Source organism: Myxocyprinus asiaticus, chromosome 1, assembly GCF_019703515.2.
Source record: "Myxocyprinus asiaticus isolate MX2 ecotype Aquarium Trade chromosome 1, UBuf_Myxa_2, whole genome shotgun sequence".
Lineage (NCBI taxonomy): Eukaryota > Metazoa > Chordata > Actinopteri > Cypriniformes > Catostomidae > Myxocyprinus > Myxocyprinus asiaticus.
In genome coordinates this window covers 64,526,164-64,545,255 of record NC_059344.1, presented here as the reverse complement: position 1 = coordinate 64,545,255, position 19,092 = coordinate 64,526,164, and the positions used below count along the sequence as shown (strand labels likewise).

Genomic DNA, 19,092 nt, shown 5'->3' with positions numbered 1-19,092 from the left:
TTTATACGGTTATTGATTTGACTGGAGTCTTCATCTCATGCGAGTACTCACGATTTCATAAATGGTGTTCAAAAATAACTGTAAAGAGAGAAATTACTGAGGGCACTTTCAAGTTATAATATTGGATATAAATTTACACAAAAGTTAAGCAATTTTAGTTACACAAATCATGTATAATGTTTGCATCTTATGGCTGTACTACACAACCCAATTCACTATAATTTTAAGTGTCTCACCGTTACCGTATACCTGTCAACACTCCCGATTTTACCACCCCTCCTCCCACTGTGCTCCCAATTTACAATTTCTCCCAATAAACTTACCATTTTCCGGATCTACACTTTGCTTACGAGAACTCCAGAAAGGGTTGCCACCCATCCCGTTAAAAATGGGATCGTCCTATATTAAAATGAAATAAATGCAATAGGTATCAAATCAATACATGGTGTGATTTGTCCCGTAAGCTAGTCAGATGGCGTCACGGCGAAATAATTAATTTTAACATTGATAGTTGGAAATTTGTAATACGGTGGGTAAGGGGTCGTCGGAAATGTCCACTGTGCTACATTTTTCTTTTATTGAAAAAAGCAAAAAAGGTTCAATATAGATGTTCAATAAAACTTAGAATTACAGATCCAACAATGTATGAGAGTCATAACGGCAAGTACAGGTGCAGGAGAAATAAGCAAATACGTATAAACCAACACAGATGTATAAAAGATAAAATCGAAGAAATGTCAAGGGTCAGAAAAGCTCTCAGCATATACTAAGGGACCATCTGAATAAATTTTTTGTATCATTCATCTTCACTTTAGTATTACTGACCAATTCTGCCGCTCCCTATAATTATTTCACACATTATACATTTGCACATATACAGTGAAATTCTTTTTTTTTTCACTTATCCCAGCTAAGCTGGGGTCAGAGTGCAGGGTCAGCCATGATACAGCACCCCTGGAGCAGATAGGGTCAAGGGCCCTGCTCAAGGGCCCAACAGTGGCATCTTGGCGGTGCTGGGGCTTGAACACCTGACCTTCTGATCAGTAACCCAGAGCCTTAACCGCTGAGCCACCACTGCCCCTATACACATTACGCAGTCTGTGTTGTGCCCCCATAGGGAGTAGGTGCGCACTCTCCACCAGCTGCCGTTCCTCGCACATACAAACCACGAAACACGCCACCACCCCACCAAAAGAAAACTCCATATTTCACAATCCAGTGTTGGCAGATGTTTCCATGACCTTTGCATTTTAAATAAACAAGGGATGAGTAAATGAGGTAAATCAACATTATGCACTAATGCTGTCGATTTAACTTGCTTTGAACCCGGAACATTCCTTTAAGAGTGTATTGATATGCGTAGAAAATAATGTTCACAGCATGTTTGGGTCGAAAACAAGCCATCAAGACACCATGGAGTTTAGAATAATTTATTACACAAAATATAGAAATACATTTAAAATAACATTAGAAAGTTAAAATACAGCAGTGCTTAGTATGCGATCAGCTAGGCTTCTTCCTAAGAGATGTTGTAGCCCTTACGGACTTTCTAATCGTGCGGCACAGACTGCCCGTAGACTGTGGTGTCATCGATTCTTTGATGTTGACCAACAGACCACGTCTTGTACGAGACTGCCCTGCAGAGTCATTCGTCAACTTTGCCATCTCCCTCAAACCGCTTAACTCTACCTCTTTGCTTGTGACATTACTCTGCAAGCGCTCCATTTCGCGCTCCTGTAAATAAGAGGCTGTTATAAAGTGTACAGGTCCATAGGTTTGTTCTGCGTGTATGCTTGAGTTAGTGTACATACCTGGCTTGAGAGTTTGTTCTGAAGATTCTGGACCTCTGCAAGTTTCTCCATGTAGCTCTCACCTGCTTCCTGCAGAGTCTCATTCAACTCGCTGATCCGCTGCTCCAGAGACACGATCAACTAAAAATACATACAAGAAATTAAAATAAATGAATCATGAAAGTGCTACAGAAACATTGGTGTCGATTTACCTCTTGCTTCTCAACACACATTTTCTCCAGAGCACACTTCTCTTTGTACAACAGTATAAACCTCACTCCATCTCCAGAGATAAAACAGGAGAAAGATATTAGATCACAATAACTACAATTCTTAAAGTACAAAACTCACATTAGAGATGTTGCAACATCTAACACACACACACACACACACACACCAGTCTCCTCTTTGGCCGGCAAAGGGTCTGTCTGCATGGAGTTCTCTTGTGTGAGAGGTGATGTAGATCTGGACAGCGGACTGGAAGCAGAACACCTGCATTTCTGTTCCAACTCACTCACAAGCTTCTCAAGCTCCTGCAAGAGTTAGAAGAACAGGAACTCAGGAGGATAAAAGGTTGCAGTATAGACAGCTATAATTGTAAATTATTCTAGTGTAATTGTGCCATTTGCCCTCAGGTGGGATGTTGGAGAGCAAGTGTTTGCACATACTTGGACTCGCTCTTGCTCCTCATTATATTCCTCTAAAGGAACATAATCGTCCTCCAGTCTCTCCAGAGCACACTGGTACGCATGCTCTTTCAAAGCCTCTTTATACATATCAAATGTGCTGTCCATCTTCTCTTCATAGCTCTCCTTTAGATCAACCATCTGACGACTTAAAAAAAACAGAAGTAATGAAATACCTCCATGCCGCTTTTGAAAAACGATCAGTTTCCATTGCTTATAAATGCAACAGCACACCTGTGCAGCTCCTCTGCCTCCATGATTTGCTGCAGCATTGCATCTCCCATTTCTTTCCGTATCTGTATTTCCTGCAGCAGATTCTTTCTGCGCTCGGCCAACAGCTTGACACGCAAAGTCTCCACCAAGTTCATCAGCTCCTGCGAAACAAACTCAAATGTTTAATGGTTTGGTTGTCAAAAGGTAAAATGTGTGACAGTTGCACCGTATTTCCCCATGTTACTTCTGCCTTGTGGACACTACATGACTCAAGCTAGTCGACTCAAATCAAAGGAGACTGATCTGCAACGAGAAGTCTCAGATCTCATGACGAACGGTCTTGTTGTGGGCGCACTTCTGCGACATAGGACCAGTCCCAGAAGCTACGACAGTTTTCAAAACAGCTTGATATCTAGACATCTTGTCAAGTGTGCGCACAGTCATGACAGAGCACAAGAGAAGGGCAAGGTATTAAGAAGCAGAAGACAAACTATTAGAAAATAAATTATCCACATTTCCCTACCCACTGTCCTTTTCTCTTTGCAAATTGTGCCAATAAGCAAAAAGAATGGCTCTCACCAGTTTGTTGATGTTATAGAGAATAAACTGCACAAGTTTGTGAATGAATTTAGTTACCTTAGTTTTAAGATGCATTTTGGGCAATCAGTTTGAAACAGGATGACAAGGCAGCTGTAACAGCCGTTTTTTTTTTTTTTTTTTTGCCAGTTACATGCAGATTTAAAAGCGAAAGCAGCGTACAATCTGAAACAAATGAACATGCACAATAGGGACACCGATATGAGCAGTATGCACATTAGAAGCTCACAGGTATCACACTAAAACAGCTCAATTCTGCTCCATAAGTCATGTTTGCAAATTGAGAAACGGTGCCGCTTTTTACTCGCCTTCATCTTTTACTTTTTGGTGCTTTATCATTCAGTAATACACAGACATAATGACTGATGTCCTCATGAAATTAGAGACTCTCCTCACAATCGGAACACGAGGGTCAAGAGATGACCAGGTGTAACAGTGATGCGTTTCGCTTGTACATTTATGATCCTGCATCTTAATACCAGTGCACACATGGCCTCAGAGACGAATGGTCATGTAGTTAATACACTATGGTCCTGTATTGTGCGCACCTGCACAACGGAAAACAAAATCGCAGAGTGCAGACTGCAAGTCATGTAGTGTATGCTTGGCTTTAACATGCAGGAGCGCCGTGTCTCAAGTTAAACAGAACTTCTAAAAACACATCTCGCCACACCTTTGTTCGGCTCTATTCATTGCACTGCGTCTAGCTTTTTTAGAATGCATTCAGCTTGAACGGCCCCCTATGAGTTCAACTGATGCAATACATCACCTCTTGGGGTAATATTGACATATCAGCCTCATCATCCCCATCCAGCAGCTCTTCTTCTGATAGGTAAACATCCAGAGCCTGATCATCAATCACTCCATTCTTGAGCAATGGCTTCCCATCCCGACCAACCAGCCGTGGAGCCAGAGACTCCAGTGATCGCTGAGGGATCACCTGTACCACCTAAAACAATGTAGTTAAGTATTATAATCACTATATAGCATTAAGAACAGGGCCACAATTAAACCCACAGCTGATGGACCAGTCCCCAAATGACTTTAGAATCATAAGTTTCAGTAAGTGGAAATAAATCACAAGTTAAGAAAAAACAAACAGAACACATTAAACAGTTGAGTACCACAAACCTGCTTGGCAACCGCAGAGAACTTCATAACATGGAGAGTCTCGTCATAAGTGGAGGAACACTGGTTAATATTCACAATCATGGAAGCCCTGCCACGACCACAGAACATTCCCTGGAAGAGCCGCGTCAGTTTGCTCTCTCGAAATGGGATGTAATTGGTCTTCGGCCTTAGAATGGCAAGCATGAACACACACAAGGTTTGGAATACGCAGCATTGAACATGGCACATAAGCCAGGCAGTCTTAGATGCAAGGCTGGATTAAAAACATCAAATTTTCAGATTACTGGCAAACTTCATTTAAGCAATCCTGATAATAATTTGTAAAAGATCAATCATGGGATTTCAGTTTTAAAAATTCAGTTGTGTCATGTTAAATAGAAAATGAACTGCATGGTTCAGGACCAGTTGTTTTTATTATATATATATATAAAGGGCTGTCAATAGATTCATTTTTCATCTAATTAAAATATGCCAATTAATAAAATTAAATGCAAAAAATATTTGCTGAGAAAGGCCCTCTAATAACAGTAATTCAATAATTATAAAATGATTAATAGCTTGTTTTATAAATTATAAATATAAAACAGGTAATTAAAAAGCATTACATTATTGTGGCAGACAAGCAAAGCATTAAGACACAAAAAGTGAATTTACAAGGTGACATTGGCCTACAGTCCACAGCTGGAGATTTGCTTACTGCCCCCTGCTGAAAACAGGTGGATTCAAAAGCTTAAAGATTACATTTGCATCAATGGTAGAAGTATTCCTTATTACGGTCCAGGAACAAGACGAATAACATTAAGTTATTTTCCTAAATAATTAGTCGCTCAATTAACACATTAAACAGCCCTAATATTTTTGTAATAAGTTAGACTGTTCCCTGTATAATTTACAGCATTAGTTGAGAATTTCTCAAATACAACATACAGAAATATACCCAATCAGAATAGAATCAAATAACATGGAAAACGGAATTGAATCAAATCAGGAAATCTGTATTGATACCCAGTCCTACATAGTTGTTAGTATAGGCAAGTATTTGCTTTTACCGGTCACTTTGGTTATTCCGGAGTGCCGCAATGCACTTGCCCAGGATCAGCAAGGAATTGTTGATGTTACCAGCTTCTTTCAGACGATCTCCAAATGTTTTCGTTTTGTTGCATCTTTCAGAGCCAGCCAAGTCACAAAGCGAAAGACTTCTCACAAAAGCAAAAATGTTACCACTTCAAACAAACCAATGTTCCAAAATAAATGTTTAAAAAAGTTGATTTACTCTGAGAGTCCCTGAACATCCACTCCTTCAATACGTATCAGTTTGATGGTGAAGATGCTGTGACTACAAACAGACCAAAAAAAAAAGAAAAAAAGGAATCCATTAAGCAAGTGTGGCAATTTGACCAGTAGCAAAAGTCTTATGTTTTTGGCTTGGTTGTCCTGATCACACATTACTGCTCTAAACCACAGGGTCCATTGCAATTGTGCACAATACCCTTTATAAAATAGCTATAAGCCACATCTGGGAATCTTAAAAAAAAAAAAAAAAAGGGGTTACAGCTAAATGCCAACCTTCTGCTGGAAGACTGGTTCATCTTGGTTGCTGCTGCACTGCGGTTCTTATTGCCCACCCGTAGAACCTTACTGGCCTCATCTGCATTCTGCACATTTACCCATTTCAAATCTAGAATACAGAGACAACACTGAAATGAACTTAATCATGTACGTTAGCATCTCTTCGCTTGAAGAAATCACTGGAGGAACTTCACCTCTGACATAAGAGCTCCCAGCGCTGTCTTCACACACTCGCAGTGCAACACGTCTTTTGGTTTTGCTGGTTTGGGTCGGCTGGAGCAGATCATACACATGCTCATTGTAGATCTCATAAAAAGCCACCCAAACGGAGTAAAGACAAAGCCCTTCGTCAACCACTCCATCTGCACTGTCAACTGAAGGCATGGGGACAGATTAAACCTTTGTACTCCCTTCGACGAGCTCATGTTAAGAGATTGTAGTGCTTCTACCTGTATGATCATATGAGACTCCAGAAAATGACAGACTATTGACTGAGGAGGAGCTTGTACTTCTGGCTTTTGTGGGCTCAGGCTCCTGAGAACATTAGTCAAATGGGGGGGGATAAGACTTTCAGAACCTGTAAACAGCATCATGCTAAAGTACTGGAATCTGTTGGATCTACATTGGAAACAACAGCAAAAACCCTAAAGTAGGAGAATGGAGACTCATTTTAAACAGACTGTTTAACAGGTGCATGAAGATGGGGTCAAGACCATAAACAGTTGAAGCTGATGTATTCAATGTTAAAAATCATGCTTCACATTTCACACATGACAGAAAGTGTTTCCAGTTTCCAAGATTCCCCAAAGTGTGCATGGTATTGGTTAGTTTTATAACTACAGTATTTTTCTCATACACCAGTGTTTCTTCAACTTCTGGCATTCCCCAAGGTTTGAATTTTATGCAAACGAAAAGACTAACTTTCTTACTGTTATATGATGGTAACATTAAAACGGACGCTGAAACTTTTTACCAGGCCCTCCAATTTACTTTTGGTAACATGCCATTTATGTATAGATTTTACCATTTTAGCCTTGCCCCAGACTTTCAAAATATGAATATTAATTTCCCAAATTACGACTGTCCCTCAGTTGTGCCATCATTTTGACCACACCAAACAATTTTGTTTAGCTTTTGAGAAGTGAATGAACTTGAAGTAGACAAAAGTGTGATTGAAGAGCATGCTTTAAATCAAAGACAAGTGATGTTTGAAGAAAGAAAAATCAAGGTAAATCACTGGGGAGCAGAATATTTTTGTTGGGTGTCACTTCCAATCAAACTGCCAAATTAAAAGTATGAAAATCTTAAATTTGTCTTTAGGATACACGACTGGACACTTTACAATCCCATAATCCCTCGGGAACTGAGGCCTAATCACATCAAAGTATGGGATTTAAAAGAACGGGGGTGAACTGCGAGTCGGACGGGTCTTCTCAACTGTAAGTGATCTATATAGTCCAAGAAAGTTGTTCCTTGTGCTTAAATCCTGCTTGTTTAGCAAAACCAGAGTAGATTTTCCACAGCTATTATGTCATATTCGGGTCACGGGTCAATACCCACATCCCCCAATGAAGTATGTCCGAAATCTATTCATACCACTCACACACATACCTAAAAGAACGCCGTTTTACTGACCCAGAATTGCGTCCTTCAAATACAGTACATACTCCGACAAAACAATTTCAGATACAGGGACAGTCTTTAATTTTTTATTTTGGTTATATTTTAGTGCAAAACTCAAATTTTGTTTCTCAGTTGTGTTGACAGCCCTAAATCAAAAGGAGTTGGCCATTTTGTGTTTAATTATAATTTATATTATATCCACCACAGAAATCTATTCAACAGAATGAGATGTGCTAGAAATGACAGTCAGTGGGAATTTGACTTTAAAATTTTTTTAAATAAAATCACATGAGGTCTATTAATTCAGCACACTGTTGGACATAGTTAATAGACAAACTAGTGAAAAATGTTTTATCAAGACTTTACTATCTTAAGTTAAAGAAACACCCATACATTCAGGTTGGGTAGATTGTAGGGTTTGGTTGCTTAAATCAGATACCTCTTTGAGCAGACTCAAGAGTGCTGCCTTGGCATTCCTCTCTGCTTTAAATTGCTCCGAGTCCAGTTTTTGCACATCTGCGCTTAAATATGGCTTCAGGTCCATGTGCTCATACTGGCGGCCAGCGATGTGCTTGAACACAACGTCTAAAGTACGAGGCAAAATGCCAGGCTCTTTTGGAGAACCTAGAAACAATTTCACTTTGAATGATTCAATACATGCACCTAACAGGTTAGATCGTATTAGAATATCTGTGACAGGAACTTGGATTTTAGCATTAAAGGTGCACGCAGTAATTGTTTCCACTTAATAAAAGACTCCAGTCATACCAGTTACCTAATAAAAGATTGTTTTATTCTACATGGAGAAGGTCCCCACATGGAGGCTGCCATTTTGGAATCACATGACCAGCCAGAAAATGACTTGCTTAATCTCAGTAACCACCCTGTTGTTGGACACTTTCACTCGTGGACTTATGTCATGGCTGACTGTAACTAGTGGATGTTTTACAATGGCATCAATAACTGGGATTATTTTAAAATAATGCTGCATCCACACCACTAGATATCACTTTAAATCCAAGATGCTCTTAAAGTTACTGCGTGCACTTTTAAAATCATGGTTGCGATGATGTCCAAATTAAATTTACCTTGTATGGTGTACGTTTTCCCAGCATTGGTCACTCCATAACTGAACACCAATGCATTTTTTCCATTCAGAAAGTCCTGCACTTGTGAACTGATTGTTCCTTCAAAGAACTCCGCTTGAGTACATTTTGGCCCAAAGATCTACATTGCATTTCAGAGATTACCACAGAGAGCAATAGTAGGGTTTTGGGATTGAGATTTGTCAATCTGGGATTTTGGTGGCACTGTACCTGTGAGAAATTGAATTTATAGACCTGTTGGCCTATTCCTTTCTCACTGCTCTTCATGGTTGCAGATCCTTTGGGAGCATGAAGGGCAATTGTCTCAGAGCTTTCCATCACAACACAACCCTGAGAGTGAAAGGGACGTTTAAAAGAACCCAACATCCCCTGAGGTGGATATATAACTTTGATAGCATCAGATTGAGTAATACAACACCTGATCTTCATTGCTTTTGAGTTCCTCTTCACTGAAAGGGCGCACTTTCAAGTACACTCGAAGTTGCTGCTGCTCAGAACCTTCAATGGTCTCACTCTGGATGGGCAAAAGACATCAAAATGTACTCATAAAGGTCACCACCTTGAATGAGTTCAACGCAACATCAGTACATGTAATAGTATTACTTAAAGGGCGTAGATTCTGGGGGTAAACACCCAATTATTTAAACTATGATCAATGGAAACATGTAAACACCCTTGTATTACTTGTGATGTAATGGAGGAAACTCCAGAAAGTTCTGGTAAAGCTGCATGATGAGGTTCACAGGCAGTCGACTCCATTGCCACCAACACGGTGTCTTCATTTGTCACATCAATAACAGTTGCCATGACTATACAGTGATAAAACTGTTGTGTGCTTAAAATGTTAATCAAACAATGAGTTATAGGAATCACTGCATACCAACAAACACTTAACCAAAACAACTTCTACAACTTAAAACCTATCTTGGTTACTGGTTTCTTCAAATGGACGCTGCGAATTGAATTGCCGCGCTTTCCAGCAGTGGGAGGTGGCAATGAACCAATCAAATCTCAGCTGCTACACCTGCGCACCAATCAGAACTTAACAGCAATCAGTTCTTAAAAGGGCCATTAGCACACCTGTAAAATCACTCCATTTTGTTTTATGCGCGTGTATGTTCCGAAAAAAAAAAAAAAAAATTTTTTTCAAATTCAACCAAGTAACTTAATAATAAAAATAAAAAAAATATATAAATATATATATATATATATAATTTTATTTAAATTTGTTCAACTTCACACAACTCAATTTGATTACATTTTATGAAATTGAAATGCTTAAATCTTCAAAATAGGCAAAAAAACAGTATGCTATTACGAACATGTCCTATGCAAGCCAAACTACAAGTGCATTTTGGTTTATCGTTTTTATTCTTGGTCTGTTTCAACAACAGGCTAAAGGTACTATGCGTATTTTTGAAAATATTTAGCTAAATCTTTTATTACACATTTAAAATATTATATATATATATATATATATATATATATATATATATATATATATATAGTATATAAAATGCAGAATCATGTTGAGCTAAAACTAATAAAACAAATCTATCGAAACCCAATTTTAATTTTATTAGAGACATCTATTTTCAATATTAATAGTTTACAGTTTGTATCATTTTCTCACCATTTTCGTATTGTCTTCCAATAAAATTACATCTTAGAACAATTCAAAATAGCATCAGATATTCTGTCTGGTTTGAGAAATCTAACTAAATTTAGAAACGTTTACGCTTATAACAAGTAAAAAATTGCCAATGTGGTATGAAATAATCTAATCAAAGTTCGTTTCGTTTTTATTACCCAAATGGCAAATAGTTCTTTTCTTGTTTTAAGCATAAGCTCCACTAAATTGTTTGATTTCTCTAAAAACAAGACTTTTTATATCATTATGCTTCAAGAAACTTGTTGCTTAAGGATATTAAGATATTTTTAATACCAATTTTTTTTTTGCATTGTAAATTGGCTGAGATGAAGCTTCAGTATTTAACTGCACTGTTGAAGATACATCTACATCTTTTTACTCAAACACCCATATTCTCAAATATAAGATTTACAATGTGCATAAGATTCGTCAATTTTTAAATGGAGCAAACAAATCTATTTTAACAGCAATGTGGAAGCTAGAACTTCCGTATTTCGTATTTCACAATATGCAGTTCAAGATCAAGATTTTATTCTGCAGTGCAAGTACAGAGCCCATGAAGGGATTGCAAGTCAAATGGTGCACAACGCCACAAACACCATTTTGATTTGTCTTGCTGTAATCCATATGGACATGAGGCAATGTCACAAATTACTATAACCAAAATATTTAATAACCAGGACTTCAACTTTCAGATAAGAAAAAATGCTTCAAAACAAACACACCACAGAAGAAATGTATCCAAAAATCTCAATTTTATTGCGCTGATTGCGAATGACACAGTAGCTCAACCTGGCAGACAGTGTTTACGCATCGGCGATGGTGACCTCCACCTCCACACCAGGCTCAATGCTGATGCTGGTGATCTGCTTGACGATCTCGGATGGGCTGTGAAGGTCAATGAGACGTTTGTGAATCCTCATTTGGAATCTATCCCAGGTCTTGGATCCTTCACCACAAGGCGTCTTACGGGTCGTGATACGCAGAGTCTACAACAACAACAAGAAGATACTGGAATTCAGTGCCGTCAGTTATTTTCACTTTAAGTCTTGATCAATAAGTTGGTCATCTTTAAAAATGTATCTGGAAAATAAAATTAACACTCATAAAATGGCAAATTGCATCTACAAAACTTAACGAATAATTACTACTAGAAAAATTTCCCCAAGTCTTCAAGACTTGGACATAAAGTCTTCTTAAAATGCACTTTGTGTCCTGAAAACCAGGGACTTAAAACGGTTCAAGGAAAAAAACTTTTTTTTGCAGAACGTATCTGAAAATGGGAACAAATTGATTTAATTGTTCTGCAGTGAAAAGGTTGTTTTTAAATGCTGGTAACCGGTTATAACCAGTTAATTTCGTTCAGATCATTTTTTCATGAAGCTAAAGGCCAAAGGGTTTATCACAGTATATTTTTGGAGCTACACCACTTCATCTTGCCCGAAAAAATGAAACATGTGCTTTGATCCTGAAGGAAACTTCCGCATCACACGTTTCTTTGCCTAATTGCCTATTGTGAAGTCACATTCAGTGAATGAAGACTTTAACAAATATGTATAATTACTACATATACATGCACAGCTAATCCAGATACAGGAAAACATTTTTAGAGGTAAAAAGTTAAAAATAAAAAGTCTTCACTGAATTATTGTTAGATATGATGAATTAGTCAGATTTGCTGCTGTCGGGTTTTGACTGAGAAGCAGATCTGTACTTAAAATTATACTTAACTGGAAATTACCCATGCTTATGATTTCTATACTGCTAAAACCACCACACAGGAAAAAAAAATGTAATTGCTTATTTTCGCTTATTTTGGTGAGGAAAGTGACTTATTTGGGCTTGTTTTTCCAGACCAGGTTTCTTTTTTTCCTCTTGCGAAACCTGGCAACACCGCAGTTGGTATTTCACCCACCCTTAGTGTACTGTACAGTCATTTTTAACCATTATTAACCGCTCTTTTATTTTGTGCTAAGCAGGGCTGTCACCATTAATTGTATTTTTAGGACATTCACGATTAATTGTCAGTCATTTTTTAAGGTGCATGTGTGCTTCATACACCTCAAGTCATTTTACATATTTAACTTAAAATATACAGTATCAATGAACAATAAAATAGGGATATGATTTCCTTTTAAGGCCTTAAAACTTTTAAATAATCAAAATATTTCTTAGTACTTAAAAATATGTCTATTTGCTTAACTTTAGTTTCTCAATTTTACATTTACACTGTTGTTTTTGGAACTCATATTTTACATGATGTTTTTATAAAAATTAATGTTATTATATTACATTATCCTATACTATATTATGCAAAAGTTAAATATTTCTGTCCTAATTTCTTCACTTTCACACATTTTAAAATGCTCCTTGATTAAACCCATAAGCCGTTATTTCTCATGACACAAAACCTTTGAGATTTTGTTTCATCGTTTTATCACTCCACTGAAATAAAATGCGTGCGTCTCTTTCTCTGCATCACATTAACACTGCGTGTTATGAACACACTGTGACCAGGAATATTTGCTATTAGACGATCGTTTAAACTGAAGCTGGAGTGCTTTGCGTTCACCATCAAAGTTTATATGTTCGTTTATATTTTCACGGGAGTTTGGCGCGAGCCTCTGCCGACAGCACGCTCGGAGCGTTTGAGAAGTGCTCCATGCGCTCTTCCAGACTGGAGCTGCTCTGCTCAGTGACTCTCGGGACAAACGTGCAGTTGAAGGCATTTACATATTTGCTTAAAATAACCTTATTTGGGCATTACAATGTGATTGGAATTTAAGGTGCACAATAATCACGGTTGAGATCAAATAACTGCGATCAAACAATTATTTAATCTCTGCAGTCTGTTGCCAAATGATGAGATCATTTCAGTTTTCTATAGAGCTGAAATAACAAATCTGAAATTTATGTAATACAATTAATGTAAAAGATGTGTTAGCAGACTTTGAGACGAAGGCCATCCAATAATTGATCCAAACTATATTTTAAATAAAATTCTAAAACAAGAAATGCAATGGAATATTTCATTCATTCATTTTTTTTTTATAAAATTGCACTTATTACAACAAAACTTGTGTATCTTTAACTACACACTGTCATATGAACAACCAGTCAGTAACTACACTGCTTGATTAGTGTCACATGTATGAACTGAAGTACAACATTAAATAAACCGTAACAGTTCCAGAGATAGTTAGCCCTGTGTTATGTAGTCTAATGTTGTACTGTACATGCTTGAGGCTTCCACGGTTCATTTTATTTCGAGTTAGACGTTCATAACGTGCGCATCGGTATAAGACTAATTCAGTAACTGCTTCAATTGATGGATAAGTGTTTTCGATTCACTAAAAAGAAGCACCGGGGCGGCTGTGGCTCAGGTGGTAGAGCGGGTTGGCCACTAATCTCAGGTGTTGGTGGTTCAATTCCCGGCCCACATGACCCCACATGCTGAAGTGTCCTTGGGCACGACACTGAACCCCAAGTTGCTCCCAATGGCAGGCTAGCACCTTGCATGGCAGCTCTGCTGTCATAGGTGTGTGTGTGAATGGGTGAATGAGTCAGTGTAAAGCACTTTGTTGAACCGCTAAAGGTTAAAAAAAAAAAAGCGCTATATAAGTGCAGACCATTCAGGGGATAAATTGCACGTACATGACCCGTTAAGACACAAAAGTGATGAAAATCAAATTATTCCGGGATGCTTTAAAGAGTGGAACTGTTCTGAACAAGAACTGGTTCTCTGTTCCCAACTTTATTAATTATTCCCTCAAGTTTCAACCTGAAAGATTCTCCTTTGGTTTTTCACCCTGATAAAAAGCCTCCAATATTGTGAACTGCAGTCTGAATCACCAAGAGAGGCAATCCACAGTTTTCCGAGCAAACACTGGGCAGCGCCATGATGATTCTATTTGGCCGTTTTCGGTCTCTGGTCTCGAGACACTATGCATAACTTACTGAATTGAGCGATTCAGATGGAGAACAACCACCATTTAAGTGTTATTTGGAGTATTGACTTTCAGGCTAAACTTGTGCAATTGTTGGCTGTCATAACAGCTCAGAATAATTAATGATAACGCAACGCCGGGTTCACACATCCTCCGTGAGCAGGGCGTGAGCGGCACGTTTTCGTTTCAGCACCCATATTAACAAATGACAAAGTTTACACTGAAAGCGAGAGTCGCGAGGTGACGCATCCCAGATGCATCAGTGAGCTGATAGTTTCATCGTTGATCCTATTTCTGCCGCCCAGCTCACGCTGAGCTCAGCGGCCCTGGGTGCAGTACAAAACTATAATAATTAAGAGACACAAAAGCAAATTAAAAATTACTCAAACCGAACCTATAGTACACTACAATTTATATGTCTGCATTCAAGTAAACTCAAAATAACTTAAAGGAAAGAATTAATAAACAGCCGGACATTTTGCCATTCTGTGTATATAGGTGTACAGTTGAAGTGCACGTGACGGCCCACTGTTGTCCTTGAAGCAGCAATAACCTCCGCTTATTATGACCTTAAAGAAAAAATTTGCCCTAGGACCACATAGATAACTTTATTTCTGTGCAGAGGCGCTGCTGTTTCTCACGGAAGAGACGCGGCCAATGTGAACGTCCAACGCGACCGCCCCGCACACGGAGGATGTGTGAATCCGGCGTAACTCATCTCTGACCATCTCATGCCATCTACACACTCAGGTGAGGCACGATCTATAAACAAAACGGTCATCTCGACTGTAATACCTTAAACATTACCTGCTCGCCGATGCGAGTTAAATCACTGGAGACCGGAAACTGAAAACAGTCATTATATATATATATATATATATATATATATATATATATATATATATATATATATATATATATATATATACACACACACACACACACACACACACACTACATTGAGAGTCTTTAGATTATTTCTACATATTCATAGAAATGTTGTATTTAACCACAAACAGGTCAGTCACTTCAGGAACCCCAATGGGTTTATGGACCCAGGTTAAAATCCCTTTAATTTAAGAATCAGGGGCTCACCTTGGTGGGCATACGCACGGGTCCCTTCACCTTCAGGCTCTTCTCCTTGGCACCACGGATCAAATCAGCGCACACTGCAGAGAGAAAAACAGTTTTCGTCAACGTCAAACTTACCCAAACACATGGATCGGTTTAAGAGAGAAGGGCTCAGAATAGCGTATAATATAACTCATATTCAAGTCGTACAAATATTGTTATCCTCATTGCCTTGTGTACAGTAGACAGGGATCTAGAATGTAAACTCACCCTTTTCCAGGGACTTGACATTGCGGCTGGTCAGAGTGATGCGGATACGGTGAATGGCCACCTCGGCCTCAACAGGAGCTTTACCAGTGTCTTTGAATGCCTGTGGAAGACATGCCAGATTAATTACATCACAAGCAGCGTTGGGTGTAATGCTTTACTGAGTAATTAAATTACTTTTTCCATTGAAAAAAGTAAAGCGATTACTCTAATTTTTCAGTAATTTAATTACAGTTGCTTCTGATGTAATTGTGTTAAATACTGTATAAACTATAGAATACTTCTATATAAAATGGTGAGTTTAAAATCTAAATTTAACGTCTAATGTTAAAATATATGTTTTCTAATTTGACGCTGCCCCTTTAAATTCTTTGGCTGATTCATGAATAATTTATTTGATTTTATATGATTTATTTGAATTAATTAAAAGAACAGTTTTATGTATATCCTTGTATTTTTCATCTGGTCGAGGTTGATAAGGGTTTTAAAAAGTAATTAGTAATGCAATTACTTTTAAGAGAGTAATTACAGTAATCCAATTACACTGTAGATGATGTAAATCGTAGTTAGTAATTAATTACTTTTTTAAAGTAACTTACCCAACACTGATCACAAGTATGCACAGTAATTTAATAGCATCTAACTTGATTGCCAATCTAAATATTTGCTCATATATCCTGCATTGTAAATTTGCAACCAAAGCAGATGCCCATTAAGAACGGTTTAAAAACGTCATGCTAGGTCAAACAAGGCAAGCTCCTAACATATATAAGGGTATTTTAATGTTAAAATAAAACATGCGTATGTGAACTGAGTTTAATGTAATTTAACGTGATGTTTGAAAACAATACACATGCACGTGCGAGCTGCTCGTGAACACCTAATCATAGACTCAAACGAAACAAACAACGTACATCTGTGTTGATAGGGAAGTAATATAATTTTTAAATTACCATGGTTATTAATTCCTGACCGACTTATTCGTAGCAAAGGCTGAAAAGCGAACAGCGGTGAATCAGGAAGAGCACGACTGTACCTCGCTACAGTTTTTCAGGAAGAGGGAGAACTGTCGGCCTACTCCTGTATTTATATGACACATCCGGGTACTGCGTGACATCACAACTTCGTCAGCACTTCCGCCGGAACAAAAGAGAATGATTTCGCGGGATTTTATTTAATTTTTTCTCCCGGGATTTGATGCTCAAAGGTTTTTTTATTTATTTTATTTATTTATTTTTTATTTATTTTATTTGATGCTGAATCTGCACATACATGTCTTTTGGGACTTCCTATGTATGTTTCACTGTTGTTTAAGTATGTGGTATGTTTGGTTTTTATAACATTATTAAGTCAAAAGGGAATATTTTATTATAACTCTTTAATTGTTACGTGTTAAATTTTATATTCACCGAAGCAAAGCCACTAACCAAAAAGCCTATTTTTTTTAAATAAATAAATAAAAAATAAAAAATAAAAATAAAAATTGTATCTTATTTTAACTGTAAGCCTGCTTGCTTGAAAAATAATATCTGTAATGTGCTGATACCTTAAATCGTGTTTTTTCTTCTTCTTTTAATGTACATTATTTAATGTACCTTGTGTTAAATTACCCTGGCATTAATAATAAAAGAAAAGGGGGATAAAAAACGAAAAAAAAAAAAAAATGACCACAGATTTAAATAAAAAATATACTGAAATTTAAAACAAGGAAAATGAACAGGAAAAGATTTTCACTGCCTGTAAAGATTTTCATTCATAAACGTCAAACAGACTGAAAATATCATAATACACTTTTTATGGTTTGATTCAAGGGCGTAGCAGCCGTGGGGGATGTGGGTGACACATTGTAATTGATTAAATTATTTATTCAGGACCAGCTTGTGCTCAGTCTTTTATTGTCATGTGTGAAACAGAAGCAAGTGCTCCAGAAGATGCCCTTTATTTTTGCAGCTAATTTTGCAATTATTTTGGACTACTTGAATCTTTAAAATACTACAAATATTCAAAGTAAATAATATGTATATATTAATATAATACTCATATCATACTTATATATTAATATAAACTTTTAATATATTAATACTGCACTGTAAGAGTTTGGGTCTGTTCGAGCCGCCTACTGACAGCTGTGTTTTAAAATGACTGCTACGCCCCTGGTTTGATTTATTATCATTTGATTATACCTGACCCTAAGCTTTGGAAAGGTGCAACATATACTGTACATTTATTCAAAACACATAAAATATACTTATGATGAATAATCATTATTATAAACAACCTTCTATTAAAAACTGCATGGCTTAAAACATATCTTCTGGAAATGTATGTTGTCTGTAGTTCTTTTTTATTTAATATGTAATTGCTTTTCATTTACCCTCTTTAGCCATAACAACAAAAAAAATACCTTTGAAAATGTAAACATATATTAGACTGTCTATAAAACAGCCAGTAAGATGGATTGATATGACACCTGCAAAAAATAATAGTTTTTAAAATATTAATAGCTTAAGATTGCTATGGAAAGGGGTGAATGCCACCCAAACCGCTTCTTTCTTTCATGGACTCGAGATGAACGTACAGTATTTTACTTGAAGTTATAATTATATAAGCAATAAGCAATATAAGCAGTACACAATATGTCTTTTATAAAAAAATAAATAAATAAAAAAAGAACAAATACGTCTTATTATTGCATGCCAATTTTTTGTAATCTGTTTCAAAGCTGCTATTCTGATTACCCTAAATAATATTTTGTTTAGTTTTATTTCTTAAGGACAATGGCATTTTACCCAAAATAATGTTTTCTGGATGTATTCCTACTGTGCAGTTAAATATTAAATTAACCTGTCTAATCACTTCATTCCAATAAATTGTCGATTTAGAGCACTCGTATAGAATTTGACTGTAATGAGCATTTTTTTCTCCGCAGTTTCTCCCAAAATCCCCTTTTATCAGCTATTGTATTTACTTTGAGTAACAGGTGTTATAAAAAAATCTCATTGGTATCTTCCAAGCAGATTCCCTCCAAACACTGGACTGAGTAGTGTGGAATATATGATATTTCTTCCCAGTCTTGCTGACTAATTTTTATTTTTAATTCATCCTCCCACCTACATATAATTTTACTCAGAGTGTCCTGTTTATCTCTTTTAAGTGCACTCTATAAAATTCCATTTTACATTTTTATTGGATTAGTTGTATTGAATGTATCAATTATATAATAGATTATTATATGCATTTCCTTTTTTATTTCTTTTACTTTAACTTCTGTTAATAACATTACATTTATGCATTTGACAGACCCTTTTATCCAAAGCAACTTTCAGTGCCCTTATTACAGGGACAATCCCCCTGGAGCAACCTGGAGTTAAGTGCCTTGCTCAAGGACACAATGGTGGTGGCTGTGGGGGTTGAACCATCAACCTTCTGCTTACCAGTTCA

General features: G+C 37.0%; 2 protein-coding genes and 1 non-coding gene across 3 annotated transcripts; all 3 read right to left on the bottom strand.

Moving 5' to 3' along the window:
- Nucleotides 1–1,484: 1,484 nt before the first annotated feature.
- zgc:56231 (uncharacterized protein LOC406257 homolog) lies at nucleotides 1,485–9,763 on the bottom strand. Its single transcript, XM_051677695.1, has 18 exons — nucleotides 9,400–9,763; nucleotides 9,134–9,229; nucleotides 8,926–9,045; nucleotides 8,698–8,836; nucleotides 8,049–8,233; nucleotides 6,436–6,520; nucleotides 6,181–6,360; nucleotides 5,984–6,095; nucleotides 5,691–5,753; nucleotides 5,467–5,613; nucleotides 4,418–4,583; nucleotides 4,056–4,235; nucleotides 2,711–2,850; nucleotides 2,459–2,624; nucleotides 2,188–2,323; nucleotides 2,003–2,073; nucleotides 1,812–1,931; nucleotides 1,485–1,734 (listed from the first exon to the last, which is right to left on the bottom strand). Exons 1-18 carry the CDS (start codon nucleotides 9,520–9,522, stop codon nucleotides 1,504–1,506), a joined length of 2,460 nt encoding a protein of 819 aa, XP_051533655.1. The 5' UTR covers nucleotides 9,523–9,763; the 3' UTR covers nucleotides 1,485–1,503.
- Nucleotides 9,764–11,102: 1,339 nt separating this feature from the next.
- Nucleotides 11,103–16,747, bottom strand: rps20 (ribosomal protein S20). The gene is made up of 4 exons (XM_051677268.1): nucleotides 16,605–16,747; nucleotides 15,655–15,754; nucleotides 15,409–15,482; nucleotides 11,103–11,355 (listed from the first exon to the last, which is right to left on the bottom strand). The coding sequence occupies exons 1-4, from the start codon at nucleotides 16,605–16,607 to the stop codon at nucleotides 11,173–11,175; spliced, it is 360 nt and encodes a 119-aa protein (XP_051533228.1). The 5' UTR covers nucleotides 16,608–16,747; the 3' UTR covers nucleotides 11,103–11,172.
- LOC127449355 (small nucleolar RNA U54) lies at nucleotides 15,549–15,617 on the bottom strand. The gene has a single exon (XR_007898720.1). It is a non-coding gene; the product is annotated as a small nucleolar RNA U54 (small nucleolar RNA).
- Nucleotides 16,748–19,092: the final 2,345 nt, after the last annotated feature.

Coding starts and splice junctions, on each gene's coding strand:
- zgc:56231 (XM_051677695.1), bottom strand. CDS start 9,522: ATGGCAACTGTTATTGATGTGACAAATGAAGACACCGTGTTGGTGGCA. Junction 6,096..6,180: donor TGGGAGCTCTTATGTCAGAG/GTGAAGTTCCTC, acceptor TCTGTATTCTAG/ATTTGAAATGGGTAAATGTG. Junction 2,074..2,187: donor GCCGGCCAAAGAGGAGACTG/GTGTGTGTGTGT, acceptor TTATCTCTGGAG/ATGGAGTGAGGTTTATACTG.
- rps20 (XM_051677268.1), bottom strand. Junction 15,483..15,654: donor TGTCAAGTCCCTGGAAAAGG/GTGAGTTTACAT, acceptor TTCTCTCTGCAG/TGTGCGCTGATTTGATCCGT. Junction 11,356..15,408: donor CCGTGCGTATGCCCACCAAG/GTGAGCCCCTGA, acceptor TTGTTGTTGTAG/ACTCTGCGTATCACGACCCG.